This window comes from Marmota marmota, unplaced genomic scaffold (assembly GCF_001458135.2).
Source record: "Marmota marmota marmota unplaced genomic scaffold, marMar, whole genome shotgun sequence".
Classification (NCBI taxonomy): domain Eukaryota; kingdom Metazoa; phylum Chordata; class Mammalia; order Rodentia; family Sciuridae; genus Marmota; species Marmota marmota.
The window spans coordinates 6,411,084-6,431,201 of NW_026000211.1; the positions used below are offsets into that span (position 1 = coordinate 6,411,084).

At 39.7% G+C, this 20,118-nt stretch overlaps 1 protein-coding gene across 2 annotated transcripts in view; it reads right to left on the bottom strand.

Moving 5' to 3' along the window:
- The window catches only part of Mtmr7 (myotubularin related protein 7), an 88,852-nt gene that overhangs the window by 19,362 nt on the left and 49,372 nt on the right, over positions 1-20,118 (bottom strand). For both annotated transcript variants that reach the window (XM_015486059.2, XM_048791821.1), the window contains exon 7: positions 12,988-13,120. In XM_015486059.2, the coding sequence (XP_015341545.1) occupies positions 12,988-13,120 (133 nt within the window). The remainder of the gene's footprint in view (positions 1-12,987; positions 13,121-20,118) is intronic.

Genomic DNA, 20,118 nt, shown 5'->3' on the forward strand with positions numbered 1-20,118 from the left:
TACTCCTGGACCCAGTACGGTGACCTTAAGCTAGTCTCAGCCTGATCTCCACATAAGGAAAATTACAATTTACCCTGAGATGTTGAGGCCCTGGGCTTGGACTGGGGCACGCTGAGGATCTAACCCACACTCTGCTTATGTACAGGAGCTTGGGAGCTGAGAAGTTGTCATGTTTGGGCTGCAAGTCTTGCAGACACCTGGCAGAAGCAACCCAAAGACTGCTCAGGAGAAAGACTTCCATAATTCTGTGGAATCCTTAGAAAAGGCTTCACTGAAGGTAAGTTGCAAACATCTAAGAACAGTGTTCCTAATAAAAGCAAGTAGAGAAGAAAAGGTACAGGATTGGCCCAGGAATATGATGCAACAGAACCATCATCTAGACAGACTTCAGCATATTTGTACTCAAGCAGGAGGTGGAGTAAAACACAAAGGGGTGGCATTCCTGGCGTGTCTGGATTCACATTTCTGGTGGCCTGTGGATGAGTTAATGTTGGCCACTACATGAGGTTGTTTCTTGTCATCTTAGCGAGTTCACAGCCAACCTTCCCAAAGTTCCCCGTGCTCATTGCCCCGTCTTCCACCCAGTTCTTCCAAACTTTCAGCCCTGCCCTCAGCCCAACACAAGAGAAGCCACCCAGAAACATCTTGACCAGCTCCCTTTGCAGCCCTTCATCAGTGACTTTCCTCTGTTCCTCCAAACACCACCACCGCCGCCCTATAGCCTCATCCCCCACCTTCCCAAAACAAGGCTCCCTTTTCGAACCACAGCTGGTCCTGCTGCCCTAGGACTAGGAGTGATTCAAAGAGAACTGAGCAAACCAAAGCAGTGAGATGACTATGTATTAACTTCAGGGAGGACACTAAACTGTTCTAGAAAGGAAATAACCAGAGTATACAAAAAGCCTCAGCCATGAATAATAGTTACAGAATAACAATGATGAACACACTGAATAAGCCTTCACTGGGAGCAATGGCCCTCCCTCTTTGCCCTCAACCTTTACCATGGAAACAACTCAAAGTCTTAATAGTCTTCATTTCTGGCACCTGAAAAATTCCTTCGTATGAGTCTGTTTTCTGATACTTTAATAAAATACCTGGGGCAGGTTATTTTATAAAGAAAAGAGCTTTATTTTGGCTCACAGTTCTAGAGGTACAAGGTTGAAAGGCTACATGTGGTGATGGCCTTCTTGCTGTCAAAGTCCTGACATGGAGCAGGGTATCACCAAGGAGTATGCATAGCATGTGTACATCTTGTGATGTCTCTTTCTCTTCTAAAGCTACCAGTAATTTGATCATGGACCTTATCTAAGCCTAATCACTTCCCACAGTCCCCACCTTTAAACATCATAGTTGGATTATGTTTCTACCCTCTTAATAAAGCACGCAGCACTATTCAGGCACTTTGAAGTCAGACATTCCTGTTTTCAAATTCCAGCACTGAAACCTGCAGCCAGCTGAGTTTTGCCTTCCTCAAATGTAAAAGTGGAATAAAAACACATTCCTCAAATAGTTGTTGTGAAGATGAAACAAGATAGTACTTATATATATTATGCTGCCATAATGAAGACTCCCCAGAATGGTAGCTATACATGTTCTTACCTGTTCATTCAGAACAATGTCTTAGGAGATAGAAGGTGTTCAACTGAAGGGGAAGCTGAGGCTCAGAAAAGCTATAATACAAAGTGATCAATAATAGAAGGTCTCAACACAGGTATTCTGACAGACAAAGCTAGGGTGTCTGCCATCATACCATGACTACCTTGGTGGGTTATACTAGGAATAATATAATAATTGTAGTAAAATTTAAATACCAGATGCCACTTTCCTAAGTACCTTACATAGATAGTTAAGCTTTTCTAATCCTCAAGACAGTCATTATAAGGAAGGCACTAGTATTATTGTCACGTTTTTACTATGGAAACCAGTACCAAGAGAGGTGAAATAGCTTGTCTGAGGTCTACCAGCAGGTCCATCATGAGGCTGGGACTGAGCTTGTGCTCTTCACTATGGCCTCTTAATCTCAGATGTCTTATTTTTCATAATTCTAACACAAATCAAAGTACTATTTGACTCACATGTACCATCAGCTTGACGGTTATGCTATCACTTAGAATTGTACTATCCCAATATAGTAGTAGCCATCCAGTCACATGTGGCTACTGAGCACTGGAAATGGGGCAGATCTGGGTTGAACTATGCTGGAAGCATAAAATAAAAATCAAGTTTTAGACTTCATACAGAAAAAGCATACAAAATACCTCATTAATAGTTTTATATGCAGATGTGTGTTGAAATGACAACATTTTCAGTATATTACGTTAAATAAAATATGTTATTAAAATCAAATTGCCTCTTTCTTCCCACTCCTTTCAATATGGCTACCAAGAAATTTAAAATAACAAATGTCTGTACTTGTGGCTTACACTATACTTCCATGGAGAGTGCTAATTTAGTTTGCTCAAGGAATTTTATTCTGATCAGAAAGCTTCAAACCTTTTTGCACATGTACCTCTAAAATAAACTGCAAAACATCTCCCTACACACTCTGGGATCAAGCATCTTGATAAAGTTGGGGGTGTGGCAAAGGGTGTTTTCTTTCGAAAGGTGGCAAAAGGGCAATTAGGAACAGGATGTGGGAAAGCCTGGCTGGCTTACGCCTGGACATGCAGAGCCTTCTATGGCAGGTCACATCGTTTTAGGAAGACGGGTACAGGGCACAGATGTTGATCTAGGAGCCAATCCCCATATAGCAACATACCATGGCACACCTCAGAAAGCTTCCTGTGAGTTCATAGGAGCACAGACACAATTTGAAGACAAAGAGCTGACTCTGATGCAAAGGCCAACTGCCAGCTCCTAGTTAAAACTGAGCCCTGTTGTTCTTGCCCCAGCCCAGCAGATTTGTCCTCTAGTGACACTGCCCAGCAATACTGCACAGGCCCTCCAAGTGGCAGGCTCGCCTCTGCCTATGCACATTGCTAAAAGACACAGCCCAGCAGGAAGCGTGGCAAATTCCAGCACCCTCTGTGAGCTCTTGCCACTCCCTGGGCGCCTGCTGCTTGGCCTTTCTTTCCACTTTGGGCCATGACCCAAAGTGTTCAACTTAATCCTAAAATACACACATTCCACCCTGTGAAACTGCAGAGCTCAATTGATTCCTTTAAACCTTCCACAGATAATATTCTCTTGCAGTCTTTTTCACTAAAAACGACAAACTTTCAGTTTGTTATTATAGGGCTCTGGGCTGGTTAGCATTCTTGTTTATTCCAAAAAGCCCAGGGAGCCTGAGAAATATCTTGGCATCCAAACTCTGAAGCTCAGCCCAAGAACAAACGATCCTTTTCACCTTCTCTTCCCACAAGGCACAGAAATGACAGCAAGTTTAAAAATAAAGATACCAGGCTTTCCAGTTAACTTGGAGATGGCCTGTGCCTAAAGCAAGAGAGGAATCCACAGCTCAGGAAACAAGGCCCTACAATATCCAGGAGAGAGGATTCTCCAGCACTCCCTTGTTCATTTAGCTCACATGGCCAAGGGACAGGAGGCTGGGCTCTTGCCACATCAGTTTCCTTTCTTTTCACACTAAGAATGGATCCTTGTGTAACATTTCTTTTTTCAGGAACACTCAAATTGCACACACTTGTAAAATAACCCACCAGGTTTTCAGGCCAGATGACAAGTGAGAGGGTGTCTTCCCCTAATGGTCAGTGGCAGTGTTCAAGGCAAACAGCTCTGCAGATGATTAACACACCTGACAGATGGGGGTACACTTGAGACTGAAACGATTAGTGCCTGAGTTTTTAAATATAAAACTGTTGGGTTTGTTTGGATAAACTCAGGATAAGGCAGAAATACTGATTTGTTCACTCTTGTTGCCAAACCCAAACCAATATTTACAAACCATTTTGCTGAACAAAGTTCATTTCAGCTGACATCAGAGGCATATGCCACAAATTACAGAGAACTGTACTTACTAGCTGGGAGTTTAATGACAGGTCTAGTGATATTTGTTTTATATAACAGGGTAACTATATCCCATAAACATATATAAACCATAATGGAAAAAGATGTATAATTTTAGAACCTGAGAAATATGAAATTTACCTGAAGGAAATACAGCCTTGTCTGGTCTTACTTGGGTGTTACTTACACCAATCTCATTTCTTCCTATTATAGCTGCTGGGTAATGTCAGTGAGGACATAAAGAAAGGCTCCATTTGAACCCCAATGGGAGTGGTCTCTCCTGCACCCTAAGACCTAAAGTAGACATGTGCATGTCCCCCCCCCCCATATGTACTACCCTGACATATGGCTGAGTTCTGCTGATCTTTGATTTATCTCTTTCCCATTTTGGAGTCAAGAAGCCAAGACCAAGGAGATAGTCTTCAAAGAACTGGCAAAATGATAACAATCTCCCTTCAGTGAATATCCTAGTAACAGAAACCTTTAGAAGAGGACTTAATTATGGCCTGCGATGTGGAAATGTTTAGTCATGCCTGCTTTGTAGTCTCCTTCTTTTACTTAGAGCCCACCATGGCAACACAGGATAAACTTCTGAGCTCTGAAGTGAATTGTATTCAACTTATTAATGCCAGCAGCACATTCCTCCCTACCCAAGTCACCCAACACAGACCCTCTTTATAGAGAATTTGCATCAACTAGAAAGATCTGTGTACAAGCTTCTCCATAGGATAATGACAAGGTTAAAGCTTATTCTTCAAAATATTTCTAACTTTGTTGATATTTTCTGGAATTTCTATATAATTAATAATGCCATGAAAGTCATTTTCATACAGTTTTATATTAGAAAGACTGTGACAATAGTATAAAATGCCTAGGAGGTGCAATCAAGCCTAAATTCTGTGCACCTGTGTTAGCATTGCTTGAATTAGCACGGACAATAGTAAACATGCCTATGTGTGTGCATGTGTATCTAATAAACATGTGTGTGCTTACACACATAAACAAATATGAATACTAATTCCTACTAGCATAAAGAAAATCAAACAGCAGGTTCACATGAGGAATGCCGTTAGCATTTATTTGCTCCATGTGTGAACTTTGTATCTAAAGACAAATTTACAGTATAAGGTGGCAACCTGTACTACCTTAGGGTTAATGGATGTTAAGAACAGTAAGACATGAATATTTACTGCTGGTATACATAAAATTTTGCAGCAAACAAAAAATATGTGTGGCCATTTACAGTACTTCTACCACATGTAAGAAAAGGCGCACGGGCTTTCCCTTCACTGAGTCCACATGGTAGATGCAATTGTCTCAATTGACTGAGGAGGAAAGGGCTCAGATGCAACAGGCACAGCAAGTATATTATAACAGGTATCTAGTTTCCTGCACACCACGTTATGTATTATTTTCACTAGAAAAAGAAAACAATTAAAAGCTCAATACACAAACTGAGCCAGGAACAGGAACTAAATAGAAGGCAGGACTTAAGGACAATAAATCTAAATAGGAAACTTAAAAGAAAGTGGAAACAGGAGTTTAGACTGGGAGGAGACCGGGTGTTGAAAGGCTCGGAAGCCTGGGATGGATATCAGATTTTAGTAGGAGGCCCTGGAGAGGAGGCTAAGAATCATGTAAGATAAAGATGCTGGCAGCAAATACTGAAGTGTGAGAAAAGCAGCAGAGGATGTGGGAGGTGGGACTCATTCCAGCTGAAAAAGCTCCCAGGACCAACACTTTCATCAAACTTGAGACCCTGTTGTCACTGGCAAGCAAATATTGAACAGCCAACCCCAAATTGCAGCTTTATGGAAAAACAGTTCATCTTGCTACTAAAATTAGCCACTTTCTTCTATAAGCACTCCTTTTGTAAATGTCCTAGTTACTCAAAAACTTGCAATCATGATTAACAAGATAAAGAACAATAATTCTGAGGGTGGGAAATTTTACATTAATCTTTGAATTGTCTCCATGAATCTCAAAAGAAAGCATAATGTGGATTTAAAAAAAAATAGCCTCTATTCTCTCATTAAATCATTTTGGTTGCTCTTGTCCTCTCCTTTGATAACATTGCCTGGAAATGAAGTCTTTGGCTTTGACATCCAGTTACAACATCCAGCCATGACTTACTCAGGACAGTCCATGCAGAGATCACTACTAAAGCAAGTATGATCTTTCCTTCCTATCATGACTTTTTGCCTTTTATCAAAATTGGCTACTTCTTTGTGTATTAAGGAATAAAGCATTTGTCTACCCAATGCCCAGCATATCGACCACTCTCAATTACTGTTTAATGAATGATGAATGTCTGAGATAAATGTGGTAGCTCATTTTTATTAGGTACTTACTATAATCAGAAATTAGGCCTGAAGCTCTTTATATATTATCTACCATGCAGGGTTTATTTACTCCCAATTTTCAGATTGGAAAGAGTTGCTTAAGGAAATTTACTAAATCATCCATGGATGATTCATAGCACATATATCTACAAAGAGCAAGCTTGTCCCCTATGCCTCAGCACTTAGGATACTGAGCTTACTCTCTCGATTGGTAACATTCAGGGCTCCTGCAGCCAAATTCTAAATCCTCATCCAATAGCACACCGAAGCCAAGTACACATTCTTGATCCATTTCTTTTCTCCAAATGACCATGCAATAATAACAAGTAAATCCTGACTAGATAGATCTATTGGCCCAGTAGAGGACTCATTACAAAGCCTGACAACTACTATTTCTATGTGAAGTCTTCTAATTCTACTTTAAGGAGACTAGGGTTTTTCATGTAGAAATGAAGCCATGGTGCTAAATTCTGATGAGAAATACCCAGATTTTCAGGACATTATTGGTTGTCCCATCTAATAGCTTAGTAATCAGAGAATTAATAATGGCAAAATATGGAGAACTAAAAAAGAAAGAAACTTATTGACTTTATTAATTCATATCTAGTAAAACTTCCAAGCATAAATTTATAGACAATGTAATAGGAAACACTTAATTTAAACTGAAAAACTTAAATTATAAATATCTATGAAGGGTAGAAATCTTCCATTTCATCAAGGCTGAGTTAGCCATCACCAATAAAGACATAAGTAAGGAAGAAAATATAAAAAAGAAAGGACTTTTGAACCTATGGAGCAGTTCTCTGAGCAGAGAGAAATATTTCATGGAAACCTTGGAGCTGTGTGTTAGGGACTGTTCCCGTGTAGACCATGGCCCCAAGGCAACCTGGCAGAAAGACCAGCACAGGAATCAATTATATGACCATTATACCCACCAAGATGGGCCTCTCATGATATACTCCAGGTAGTATCACCAAGATGGTGTATTCCCATGAAAAACTCTGAATAATACCCACCAAGATGGGCATCCTTTGATAAACTCCAAGTAATACCTACCAACATGGTGCCTCCTATGATGTACTCCAAGAAATACCCACCGAGAGGGTTCCTCTCATGGTATACTTTAAGCTCTCTGCCCCTTTAACCATTCTTTCTACACCTAATATAGATTCTGATGAGTAAAGTCTAAGAAACTTCACAAAGAAGAACATTATTATATGATCTCTAGAGACACCTGATTTTGCCAAAAAACATTCTCCACTGTTAATACACACAATTTCAGAAAATATTACCAAATAAAGGGGGAGGTTACATTTTGGGGCCTCCTATAAAAGACTTCAATATTTTATATGGAATCAGCCTGGCCCCCTTTCAAATAGCACCTCACTGCAGTATGGCCCAAAATGCCCAAATGACACTGGGCCTTTGTTGCACATGCTCTGGGCCCACTTCCATCTGGTCTGTTGTCAGGCTAACATCTGTAACTCTGTAAAATAACTTACTGATACAATGCCCACAGGCCTGACATGTTTATTAAATCATTTTTTATGGACTTGCACTGAATGGATACAGACCACACTGTGAGGCAAGCACCTTCATGACTCTGAAAATCATGCTGTATTTTGAATAGAAAAATTATGAAAATTTACTGATAGGTAGGACCTATCAAATACTTGCCCGACTGAATTCATCATCAACCTATCCATTTTATCCAGTGCTTATTTTTAATTCTTTTTTTTTTTTCCTGTGGTGCTGGAGAGTGAATCCAAGGCCTTGTGCATGCAAGGGAAACATTCTACCAACTGAGCTTTTTTTCCCCAGCCTTCCAGTGCTTATATTTATTTTTATTTTTTAAAATATTTTTTAGCCCAAAATGCCCAACAGACACTGGGCATGATGAACACAATACCTCTATTTTATTTATTTATTTTTATGTGATGCTGAGGATCAAACCCAATGCCTAAACATGTGCCAGGCAAGCGCTCTACCACTGAGCTACAACCCCAGCCCACCATACTTATTTTTAAATACATTATTGCTTCCCAAGAGAAAGCATTTGCTCCTCATATTGAAAAGTACTTGGTAGTTTGCAAGGAATCATTTTAATAAGTCTGAATTAAATAGAGAAAACATATTACTGATGTTGCTTTACACATACAGGAAATGAGAAGTATTAGTCTTACTTGAGGTCTAAAGCAAGAACCTAAACCTAGGTCTTTTCATACTTAGGCCTCACCCACTCCCCAGGGAGGCAGTAAAGCTGAGTGGCTAAGAGTGAGGTGATTGAACTCACACTAATGAGGTAATAATCTCAGTTATATCACTTATTATTGTGAGCTGACACTGGTACTTAGCCTCTCTGTGCCTCAATTTCCTCATCTATAAAAGAGAATAAGAGCAGCCATCACATGATCTCACAAGGCTCAACTGAATAAACTTTTAAAATTTTGGTGTTGAGTACACAGTAATCCTTTGAAAAATGTTTTGTCATCATTACTGTGTGTGGTGGTTTTCTGTGAGCCTATCTAATATCAGAACCACAAAACAAGGATCACTGTAACATGACAGAAGGTACAAGGTTCAAATCCTGCTTTGTTATGTAATAATGGGAAGGATTTTTTTTTTAAATGTCTTAATTCCAACTGAAATAGACCAGGAGAGGCACCGCTACAGGCCTTGAAGAAGCAAACTGTCATGTGTGACCAGCTTATGTAGAAGTCTGTGTGGCAGAGCTGTGGCAGCCTCCGGACCTGGGAGTGGCCTCCAGCCAATAAAATGTGGGGCCTTCAGCTGATTCTGCCAAGAGCATGAATGAGCTCGGAAGCAGCTCCTTCCCCCATCCGAGCCTCCTGAGGAGAACACAGCCCAGCTGATGCTGACTGCAGCCTCCTCCAGCCCCCAGAAGGGGGTCTCCAGGTTCCCACTTACACATGACACGTTTAGGGTCCTAACCCACAGAATCTGTGAGATAACAAATGTGTATCATTAAAAAAAAAAAAAAACCCAGAGCAAATATTCTATAAATGAGAGGATAGAAAATATCACCCTTCATTCTCCTGTGCTAACCCAGTGATATTCTGGACATTCTCCTAGCCTTACTTCATACATATGACTTACTGTAGTGAACAGAAGTACATATAAAATCCACAGCCTAAATTTTTAACTTATATTATACCCATTCTCCTGTATTAGTACACATATTATTCATATTTATTATTTTTAACAGATGCCAAATCTTCTATCAAGAAGGTACAGCAAAATTATTTAAGCAGTCAACTGCTGTTGCTTCCACTATACTACTATTATAAATAAAACTCTACTGTCAATACTTGCATGTCTGTGTGTTTACTTTTTAAACTCTATTTTGGATTAGTCCCTAAAAGGAGGCAATCAGGAAAAAAAAATTATACATCTCTAAAGAAAACATGTCTCTCTAAGCCAACTTTTAAATGATACCAGAAATAAAGTGCTAATTTCATCACATTCCTTTTAGTACTAGATACTTTAAATTTTTTAAAAAGGTAAAAAAAGTGGTACTTTGCTCTAATAACTAAAGAACATTTCTTTTGTTTCTAGAGCAAATTTACATACACATTTTACATGACTATTTGTTTCAACTTACTGCTTCCTCTTAAAAATTATCTATGCTTAACCTTTCTAAGAGACTGTCTTTATCTATAAAGAACAGATAATATGCACTATACTCTATTGCTGTGAAAATCAAACACAATTATTACCTAAGTAAAAATATTTATGAAGCCTGGTTCATAGAAGTTGTTCAATTTTTAGTTAAATAAATAAATCAACAAATAAGTGGTCAGCTGCGAAGAGCTACACAACAGCAATATCAATTTCAGATTTGTGTGGAACTTAGGCCCCAAACTACTAATGAGGAGATAGTGAAATTTTCTAGGTTGCATCTAAAAGATGTCATGTTGATTGAAAAAGGTGGACAATGTCCTTCCCATGCCTTTCCCATAAGCATCCACCTACCCTATAGGTAGAGGACAGGAAGAGCCATCACAGTGTGGCACCACCTCACCAAGTGGAGATGTGAAAACAGTTCTGTGCACACCTCTCTATGCCCCTCTCCCTGTTTCCCTCCCCAACACTGAGGATTCCTTAGAGGGAAAACTCCACCTCTGATGATAACAATATCCTCAGTTTCCGTACCAAAGACAATACCAGATGTCCTCCTATCACTGGAGAGGAAAACCATCCTATATGTGATCGAAAGAGAAACTACTATGAAAAACATTTAATAAGTTACAAATTGCTATGAAAGGCATCATTGTATCTCCTTAGTGGGTGGGAATACCACAAAAGTAGTTTAGTTTAGAACTTATAAATCTAAGTTAAATTAGCTCTATTATAAACCTATACGGGATGTGAACTTGGTCCTAGATTTCTGTTCCTGATGAAATATCTCACAGTTCTTACAAACAGAACTGTTTGCAGCCAGAATGCAAATAATTTTACTTTTCTATTGTCCAGAATCTATTCTGAGAATATCCACAACAGGTTTGACAAAATTGAAGAAAATAAGTAAACATCATGAGTGAAATGCATTCTTCCTGTGGACCAGGCGCATCAGTGTAAACCATCCCGTCTCTTTGATGCCAAGAACAGCTGTTTGAAGAAGAAACCTCCTCTTCCTCAGGTGGCTCTGATTGCATCACTTCATCATCAGCTGAGCCTCCACAAGTGGTTTATAATTTACTCAGTAAAAACAGATAGTCAAACATTGGTCAAGTCACCTGAATGGCATCCAGAAGTTGTCCTTGCTTACAGCCACTGCACGTAGCTGGAAAAGTTATGTACAAATACCATGAGCCCTTATGAAAAGGAGAGCTGCCTCCAGAATGTGGTCAGTTTGCTTGTCCTTTAGAAAAAAACAGTCAGTCAGACCATAGGGATAAGCACTGAGAAACCAAATAAATGCCAATTTGAAAACTGAAGTCAATTTTATATGTTATAAGCATTTCTGTGTGCAACTTTTTGCGTAGAAGATGCTCTCAAAAGCCAATTTAGAAAGTACTAAATGAAAAATGTAAAACTTATCAACATAAAGGGTTTTTATGAGTCTAACAATGATGAGTGTTCTTCATACTGAAGTTTCTATAAAGATTGCCCCTTCTATAACAGTATCAAGCTAGCTCAATTTTTCAAGGGGTAAAAAGCTTACATCAAAGATAGCCAGACTTCTCATTAAAATCTCTAGAAGTGTAAGAAGCTCAAATAATCATACCCAGAGTATTGCCATTGTGACCTAAGAGACTGCAGATTATGTGAAGAACCAGATGGAGGTAATTCTAGGACTGTGATTTTTCTTTCTTTCTTTCTTTTTTTTTTTTTTTTTTCAGTTGAAGGGAAGGATTAATTCTAAACATTCAAATGCCCAAATTTTCTTTCCAGTGCCATGGATGGAACCCAGGGCTTTGCACACACTAGGCAAGTGTCCTACCACTGAGTTATACCCCCAGACCTCAAATGCTCAATTTTAAAGTGTTTGCAACCACAGCATCAAACTGTTGCAATAATAAAGGCCCACAGAAATTACTAACCCAATCCCCCCATTTTACAGCAAGTAACAGAGCCCGAACTAAATTAACTGATGTGCTCAAAGTTTCATAATTACTGATATAAACTAGAGAGGCCAGAAAAGAGAATGGACATTAGGTCTGTCTGAGACGCTCAAGATCCCCCAGCCTCACTACGCCCTGCCCTTCTAATTATATGGAGAACTACATAAGTAACTGAAAGCAAGTGTGCATTTCTAGAAAAAAAAAAATCAGTACCTTCTTTATCCATCTACACCCCAGGCTCCACATTTCCTACTGCGAGAGCCCACTTTCCTAGCACTCAGCTGTGCTCACCAGAAGGACACACATAGCATTTAGAGGCAAGGCAAAAGCCATGGCTTTTGAATCCTCCTCTTCCTCTTCTTAGTTGGTTCTGGTGTCAGAAATGATGGACAATGGCAATAGATTCTTCCGTGGGTCTTTGTGATCACAAGGGGCATAAGACAGGATCCAGTTTTGCTTGAAATGCACATTTTCTGCTGATCAGTTATGGCTGTATGAATAACTGTTTTATGTGTCATCTATTTCATTTCCTCTCCACAAAAGCATGCAGAGTGTGTGTGCAAGTTTTGCTACATGTGCTAGTGTTGGGGGGTGGTATATATGTGTGTATTGCAGCAGTTGCTGCCATTCAGAAATGAGTTCAAGGACTTCCAATACCCGCCCTTCTAAAGGCCACTCAGCAAGTGAGAGATACAGTTTATTAACCTGATTTCCACACAAAAACAGCAATTAAAGAATTGATTTAAATGTAGCATCATTTTCTCTAAAGGTCCTTGAATGTGGGTCTGACTAATGTGGGGAAGAAAAAAAAAAAATCCCTGTGCACTTTTATCTTAGATGTTGAGTGCCACTGAAGTGTCCCTGATTGCTAATCAAGTGACAAAACCACTTCACAGTAATAGTTAAAGGAAAAAAGAGACTATTGAATGTTTCAAGAATCACAGCAACATGATACTTTTCCAAGCTTATGACACCTATGTAAACAGCATCATTGGGGGAAAAAAAAGTTTAAAATCAAAAGACTATCTAATTTCATTCTGGAATCAAGATATTTAATTCTATTTTTTTTAAATGCTGTGCATAGGGAAATGGATTACCTTCCAGCATTTTCTGCAGACTGTTCCTCATGACATGGATGTTCTCTATCCCGATAAACTGAAACTTGATATTGGAATAATTGTCTTCATTCTCATAGCCTTTCCCTGCAGCACGATTTGCCATTGCATTAAGCTGCAGTGGTCAGCAAAACAGAATAGTTATCAATTATATTCAGGCCACGAAACAACCAAAACATTTTACAGATATTCATAAAAACATTCAAAATCATGTGCAGAAACATAATATGATATAAATCACTGGGACACGCTACTGAGCTATGTAGTTCCAGGGACTCACACTGAGCTTTTATTTCAACAGCATGAATTTGTTGGCATGCACAACATTTTCTTAGCTGGGAAGCATTCTATAGATAAACCCTCCTGGAGATGCCTCTTGCAGTTTACTGTCAGAGGTGCCAAACTGAATGTGGAATTCTGTGATGGAGCCAAGTTGTTCCGATTTAATAACATATCTTACAACCTGCAGATTGGCAGAATATCAGCAGATACAGCTATCAACATAATGCTCTATAAGTTACATTATGGTACCTTCCAATATGATACTGCAATAAACATGTTATCAAATGTCACATTCATTCTAATTTGCCAACAAGGATCCCCCAGATACCCAACTAAACCTTGAGCAGGAATCACTGAATAAAGTGAAAAGAGGAATGCAGACACTTGCCAGCCACTATTTAAATCCAGGCGTCTAATAAATGGGCTTTTCTCCCCTTTGTCACTTTCATTATCATAATTTTGCACACGAGAAGTTAGAGGTTTCTTAGTTCAAACTGATAATGGATTCTGAAGAAATTTATTAAGTCCAAAATCTCTCTGCCTAAGCTCTATGTAGTAAAATGAAGAAGGGGACAAGTCCTGCCTTGTCCTGGGAAATGCATCCATTTCTAGATGGACATGCGTCTGCTAATACTCCACCGTTGCTGTTGGCCTAAGCAGACTGTGACATCTTCAGAAACATTTTCACTGACTCTTCTGCTCACCCCACAAAGGGCAGCAGGGATAGCCCAGGGAGAGAACCTATGCCAAGATCACACTATCACAAAAAAATGATCACTTTTAAGAGCATGATGAAAAGCAATACTTTCAAAAAAGTAAATTAAGTTAAAAACACATATATTCTTTGACCCAGATCTCCTACTTCTGATAATCTGACAAAATTTCAAAAGTACCAGCACATAATGACAATGTTTAAGAATGTTTATTATAATATTTTTATAATAGTGAAAGACTTAAAACCCATTAATTCCTCAATAGAGCAATGACTGGATAAATTACAGTTTACTTTTACCCTAGACTACTATCAGGTGTCAAGAAGGATACATGTTTGTGTGTGTGTGTGTGTGTGTATATATATATATATATATATATATATATATATATATATATGTGTGTGTGTGTAAGTGTGTGTGAGAGGGTGTAATTCATATAATTATCCATTTCTAATAAAAGCAAATTTACAGATATGCATTTATGTTTATGCATATTTATTAAGCAAAATAAAATATATGGAAGAATATGCTGATCTGGCAACCATTATAGCACAAAGACAGAGGGTGGCAAGTGGCAGGGAAACACCATTTATAAACCTTAGATACTCCTGTATTCCTTCACTATTACAAAGAACATACATTAACTTTGTAATTTAAATAACAAATATAAATGTATCAAAGTTTAAAAATAAAACAGTGAAGGTAAGCCACTGCCATAGAGGTTCCCAGGCTCCCATTTCCTTTTTTTTTTTTTTTTTTTTTGGTATGGGGATTGAACCCAGGGGTGCTTAACCACTGGACCACACCTCCAGCCCATTTTATATTTTATTTAGAGATAGGGTCTTTCTAAGTTGCTTAGAGCCTCAACAAGTTGCTAAGGCTGCTTTGAACTCATGAACTTCCTGCCTCAGCCTCCTGAGCCTCTGGAATTACAGGTATGTGCTGCCATGCCAGACCCAGGGACTCCCATCTCAATAGCAGCCTGGCTCCATGATTCAGTTCATGTGGCATCAGTTCATTGGGGGAATGTCAGTACCTTGGGGCACTGTTCCCTGTCTAAAAAGGAGCCACCTTTCCCCTAATAAAACAGGCTTTAGGCTTAATCAAGGAAACACCTTAATCATATATCTTAAAGACAACTTATGTTTATTTTTTTTAATTTTAAATATTTTAAGGGAATTTTTTTAAAAAAAATTACTTATAGGCATGTTCTTCTAAAACTATGCATTATAAAATGTCACTGCTTTATATAAGCATTTTTCAGAGCTGCTGGTTTATCCCTTACAACAAGCTTCATAAAACAGAACAAATTAATAAGATACTTGCAAGTAGCAAGTATCCTTATGTTACATGAACCTTGTGTTTATCCTGTTTCTTGAATAATTCAAGTTAAGCCTGCTCAACACATACCACAGAGACACTCTTTCAAAAAAGTGAAATAAAATACTATTGCTATTATTTTAATCTATAATTGATTCCATGTTCACATTTTTTTAATATTTATTTTTTAGTTATAGTTGGACACAATACTTTTATGTCACTTATTTATTTTTTTATGTGGTGCTGAGGATCGAATCCAAGGTCTCACATGTGCAAGGTGAGCGCTCTACCTCTGAGCCACAACCCCAGCCCCTCCATGTTTTTAAACCATCAATTATAGATGGTGGGAGAATTGATTGGTAGTCTTCCTTAAAAACAAAGGAGCAAACACAGGGAAATCTTGGGAGCAAGTGTGTATTTCACATAATGAACAGAAGGTGGCAATATTTAATCTACCATCCCAAGTGTAATTTTTGTCAGGAGTTTCACCTACTTACAGGATCTATAACCATAATGTGACAAAAGCTGAAACCCCAAAGCAGGAAACGCAGTTTTACAATTTGAAAATATTCAAAAAGTTACCCTAGTATTTATATATATATGTATATGGAAAATATGCTGTTTGATGATAACAGCATAAAGGGTGCAGAGTAGCTCATAAATCAAACAAAAGAAACTTGGTTGTTTCTCAATGAACTGTGTGCCAGGCACTGAGTACAATGATAAGATGCACAAGAATCTACTTCTGCTGTCCCGAGCTTACAATTGCGATGGAAAGGAGAGCACAGAGTATCAAAAGATAACAGACAATCCCCCGAGTGAACGGCAGAGACAGCGACACGGCAGGAGTTGGAGTCCAGAGCAACCCAGTGTGGGCTACTGTTTCATGAGAGTGGAAGCTCAGGCTGGACTTCAAGCACAGAGGAGGACCCTCAAGATGAAGCAAGAGGAGGAGAGGTACAGGGACAGGGGCAGGTCAGTATCAGTGAGCCATCCATTCCGAGTGGAGCAGAAGTTCATCTATGGCAGCAGAAGCAAGAGAGGAAGCTCAAAAGCATTTAGGGTACTCTGCAAATAGACTCACTTAAGAAATTTAAATTTTTAACTGAGATAGCAGAGAATGACTGAGGAATTTCTTAGCGTGCTTAAATAGAAAAAAAAAAATGAGATTTATTTAGTGTCCACAACAGAGAATATCCACCAGAATGAGAAGAGAGTGGAGCAGGCAGGCACCGAAACATTCAGTGGTGAATGAGAGGAGGTGTAGAGAACATAAGCCCCATGGAGACCTGTCAGGCTCACTGATGGTCATATCCCTGCACCTCATTTAGGGCCATACCCCTACTACACAGAACGGGAACTTCATGAAGATTGACTGACTGACTGATTAACTGGATAAGTGATTGAATAACAGAATGAAGTAAGAGATGAGTAGACCAAGACTGTAAAGAAACAACGTCAGATTCACCCCCAACCCTCAATCAATCAAACCTCTGAAAACACAAGAGTTCATCTTGATCTCAAGTTAAAGGGCAGGCTGGTCACTATCTTAGGCTTGGAGTGTAAGATTTCAGCAGTTACATTTTATGCCTAAGTAACAACAGGTCCTCATCTGGCATAGTTGGGAAACGACAACAAACGCTGATCTCATAGGAGGAGGACTGGGCCATGCCCTGGTGTTTGTCCGGTGATGGTCCTTTTCCCTTCCTCCATCCATAACTGGTTCAGTGAAGAACCTTAACTTGCAGCACAATGTGAAATTATGAGAAGATTTTATTTCTTACAACTACTGTCTCCAACTGAGCTGGTCAAAATTCCTCCTTTCCTACTTTGTAAGTAGATATCAGCTTGAGGGACATATTCAGATAGGAACCCAGGTATAATGCAAATAATCTCCCTCCCCCATTCTGGGCTGTGTGGACCAGTGAGAGCTTTGCTTTGGGACACCCTCCCTCCTCTCGCTCATCTAGGTTCTGTGTAGTGTCGGGCAGCGGTGGTGAACAGCTCTTTGCAAAGCTAGGCAAGGTTGTGATTCTGTCTCTGTTTCCTGGATCACACTGAATGACCATCTCTGTGAATCTGCTAGGGCATGTGATGTGGGTTCTTGGAAGAGGAAGTTCACATGTCACTGACATGGAGATCCACTCTGGTGTGAGCCTGTTCCCTCAGCCTCCCTTGCCAGAAGATATCCCACAGTCACATGCAGCTAGAGACCCCCAGCAGGCAAGCTCTCTGAGGAAGGTTCTAGTAAGATAATTCATGTCCAGCTTGACTCACAGGAAATTTGCCCTAACAGAGAGCAGGAATGTGAACTGCTCCACTGCCCCCACACCCTGTCTCCCTCCCATTCTCTCTTCCTCTGCTTGCTGCCAGGATGGCCCTCAGCAAACACGATGTACATCTGATTACGAAATGAGATCCTAGATTCCCCTCTTTCTGGCAACCCTAATCTTTACAACTGAATTTCCCAAATCCAGTGAGTAGATAATGCCACCTAATCACCAATTCCAGAGAAAAAGAAAAACATCCCACGTGGCATCATGTCACACCATAGGAAATCGTTGAGAAGGTGAAATTGGAGACCACGCCCACAAAACAGTCTCTGGAGGTGCAACAAGGACAAAAGGCAGAGCACCAACTGAAGCCAGTGCCTGGCTCAGCACTTCCTCCACAGGGGCTGGTGTTCAAAGTACAGCTCAGAAACCTTTTTGCTTCTCTGGCCTTGGCCTGACTTTGGGTGAACTAATGGTTAGTTCTTCAGGTCTGAGTCTGCAGCTTCACTTGGTGTGTGCTCAGAAGTAACAATCCTCCTGAACCCTAACATGGGGATGAGGTTCCCCCGGGAAAGATTTTGTATACACACACACACAGCGAAACAAAAAAACCCACAAACCACCATGAACAGACAGGCCTGGATTTCAATCTGAATTTTGTGTGACCTTAGGTAAATTTGGACCTAAGCCCTTACCTACGAAATGAAAAATCTCCTAATTTGCAGGGTTCTCATGTTAAATGCGAAAGCACCTGGCAGTTTTTAAAAGCTCAGCAAAATCCAGAACATGAGAAGGGTATGAACAAGGTTGAGATATAATGAGTTATCCCTCATTTTACAATCCAGCAAATACTGCATCAACGCCTTTGCAAATTTTCCTCATGCACCAAACTCTAGCGGTAATATGTGACCTCGAGGACATAATTTTTGAGGAGATATTCAATACGTGCTTGAGGACTTCACTACCTTTGCCTCCCATGATTGTATTGTCAATAAGCAATTTAGAAGGCTTTCACCTGAACAAGCTGCTCTGGAGGCTGTCCTATGGGGCTAGCCTTGCCCAAAGGACCTGACTCCTTCAGGCTGCCTCCAAAGCCTTTCTCTTTTTAATCAAACCTGTAAGCAACTTTAGGAAGTACCAGGTTTGCCACTGTCCACACCTTCTATGACTAACATGAACTCAGTCTCCCGGCTACCCAGGGAGCCTAACACACTCTGGAACAAAAATCAACATACACGATCTCTAAAATAATGAAAGCAGGAAGCAAACAGTTTAAAAATCATGTGAAGTGTGTGTGCAGGGATAAATACAAGAAGAGGGCCACCAATTTTCTTTAATGGATCAGTGTTGAACCACTTATCTCTTAGAGTAAACACACTAAGTGCTAAATATACCCTTCAAATCAAATCCTTTGGATTAATTTGTTTTAAATCTGGAATATGCCCGGCCCTACAGCTGCTACATTCTAGGGAAGGCTTACATAACACAGTGCAAACTTGGATCACTGGCTCTTAAATTAGCAGGTGAATCTGTCTGCCTTTATTTGAAGCTGGAAAAACAGGATAGGAAAAGGGCTTTCCAGTCTCTACTCAGTTAAAGCCCTGGTCTTCAGTATGTGTGTTGAAGAAGCAGGCATTCATTCATTCATCCTCTGTAACTACTAGGAAATTCAGAAGACCTCCACTTTACTTAGGGAAGGCAGTCAGCATTTGCAGGAAGGGGTTAAAGCGTGAGTCAGAGAGAAGGTCACAAACTGAAGGAGAACAGTACAAGTCAGAGATTTTTCTGGCAACTATCAAGTGAAAATCGTTAAGCTGAAAAGCTATTTTTTGTTTCCAGTTTGAAGCTTTTGCCTATGTGTTGTGCTTTGAGAGTGTATCTAAAAGGAAGGGATCTGGATGTGTAATCTACTAGAATGTGACTATGACCTGGCCGTAGCATGTTTCATGGCTGGTTTCCACGACTGATTTGCTGATCTGACATCTGAGAACAACTCCACCCTTACTACTCCACACGGCTATTCCATAGCACACTCTGATCAGAAACAGAATGGACTGTTCTGAGGCCAAGGGCCTGAGGAGAACACTGACATTACATGAGGAAAACATTACATTAAGTGATGGAGGAAATGAATCACAATATTTTTTAAAATGAGGCTCAGAGAAGCAGTGAAAATTACCAGGGTCTGAGTATCCACAAAAAGATCACATCCCATTCTCATTTTTTTTTTTTTCTCAAATTTCCACTGAGTACAGACTATCTATAAATACTTATTTTTGATAATGTATGCTTCGAGTGACTGAAGATGTGGGTCCTATTTTTCTGTTCTTTTTTTGATGCTCTTTTTATTTTCTTGTGTTCCCCACCACCGCCAGCTGGTACTAGGGATTGAACCCAGGGCTTTGTGGGTACTAAGCAAATATTCTCCGCTGAGCTATACTCAGCCCCTTTATGTTCATTTCTTAACAATTCACTGACTTATAATTCACATGCCATTCAATTCACCCATTGAAAGTGCAACTCAA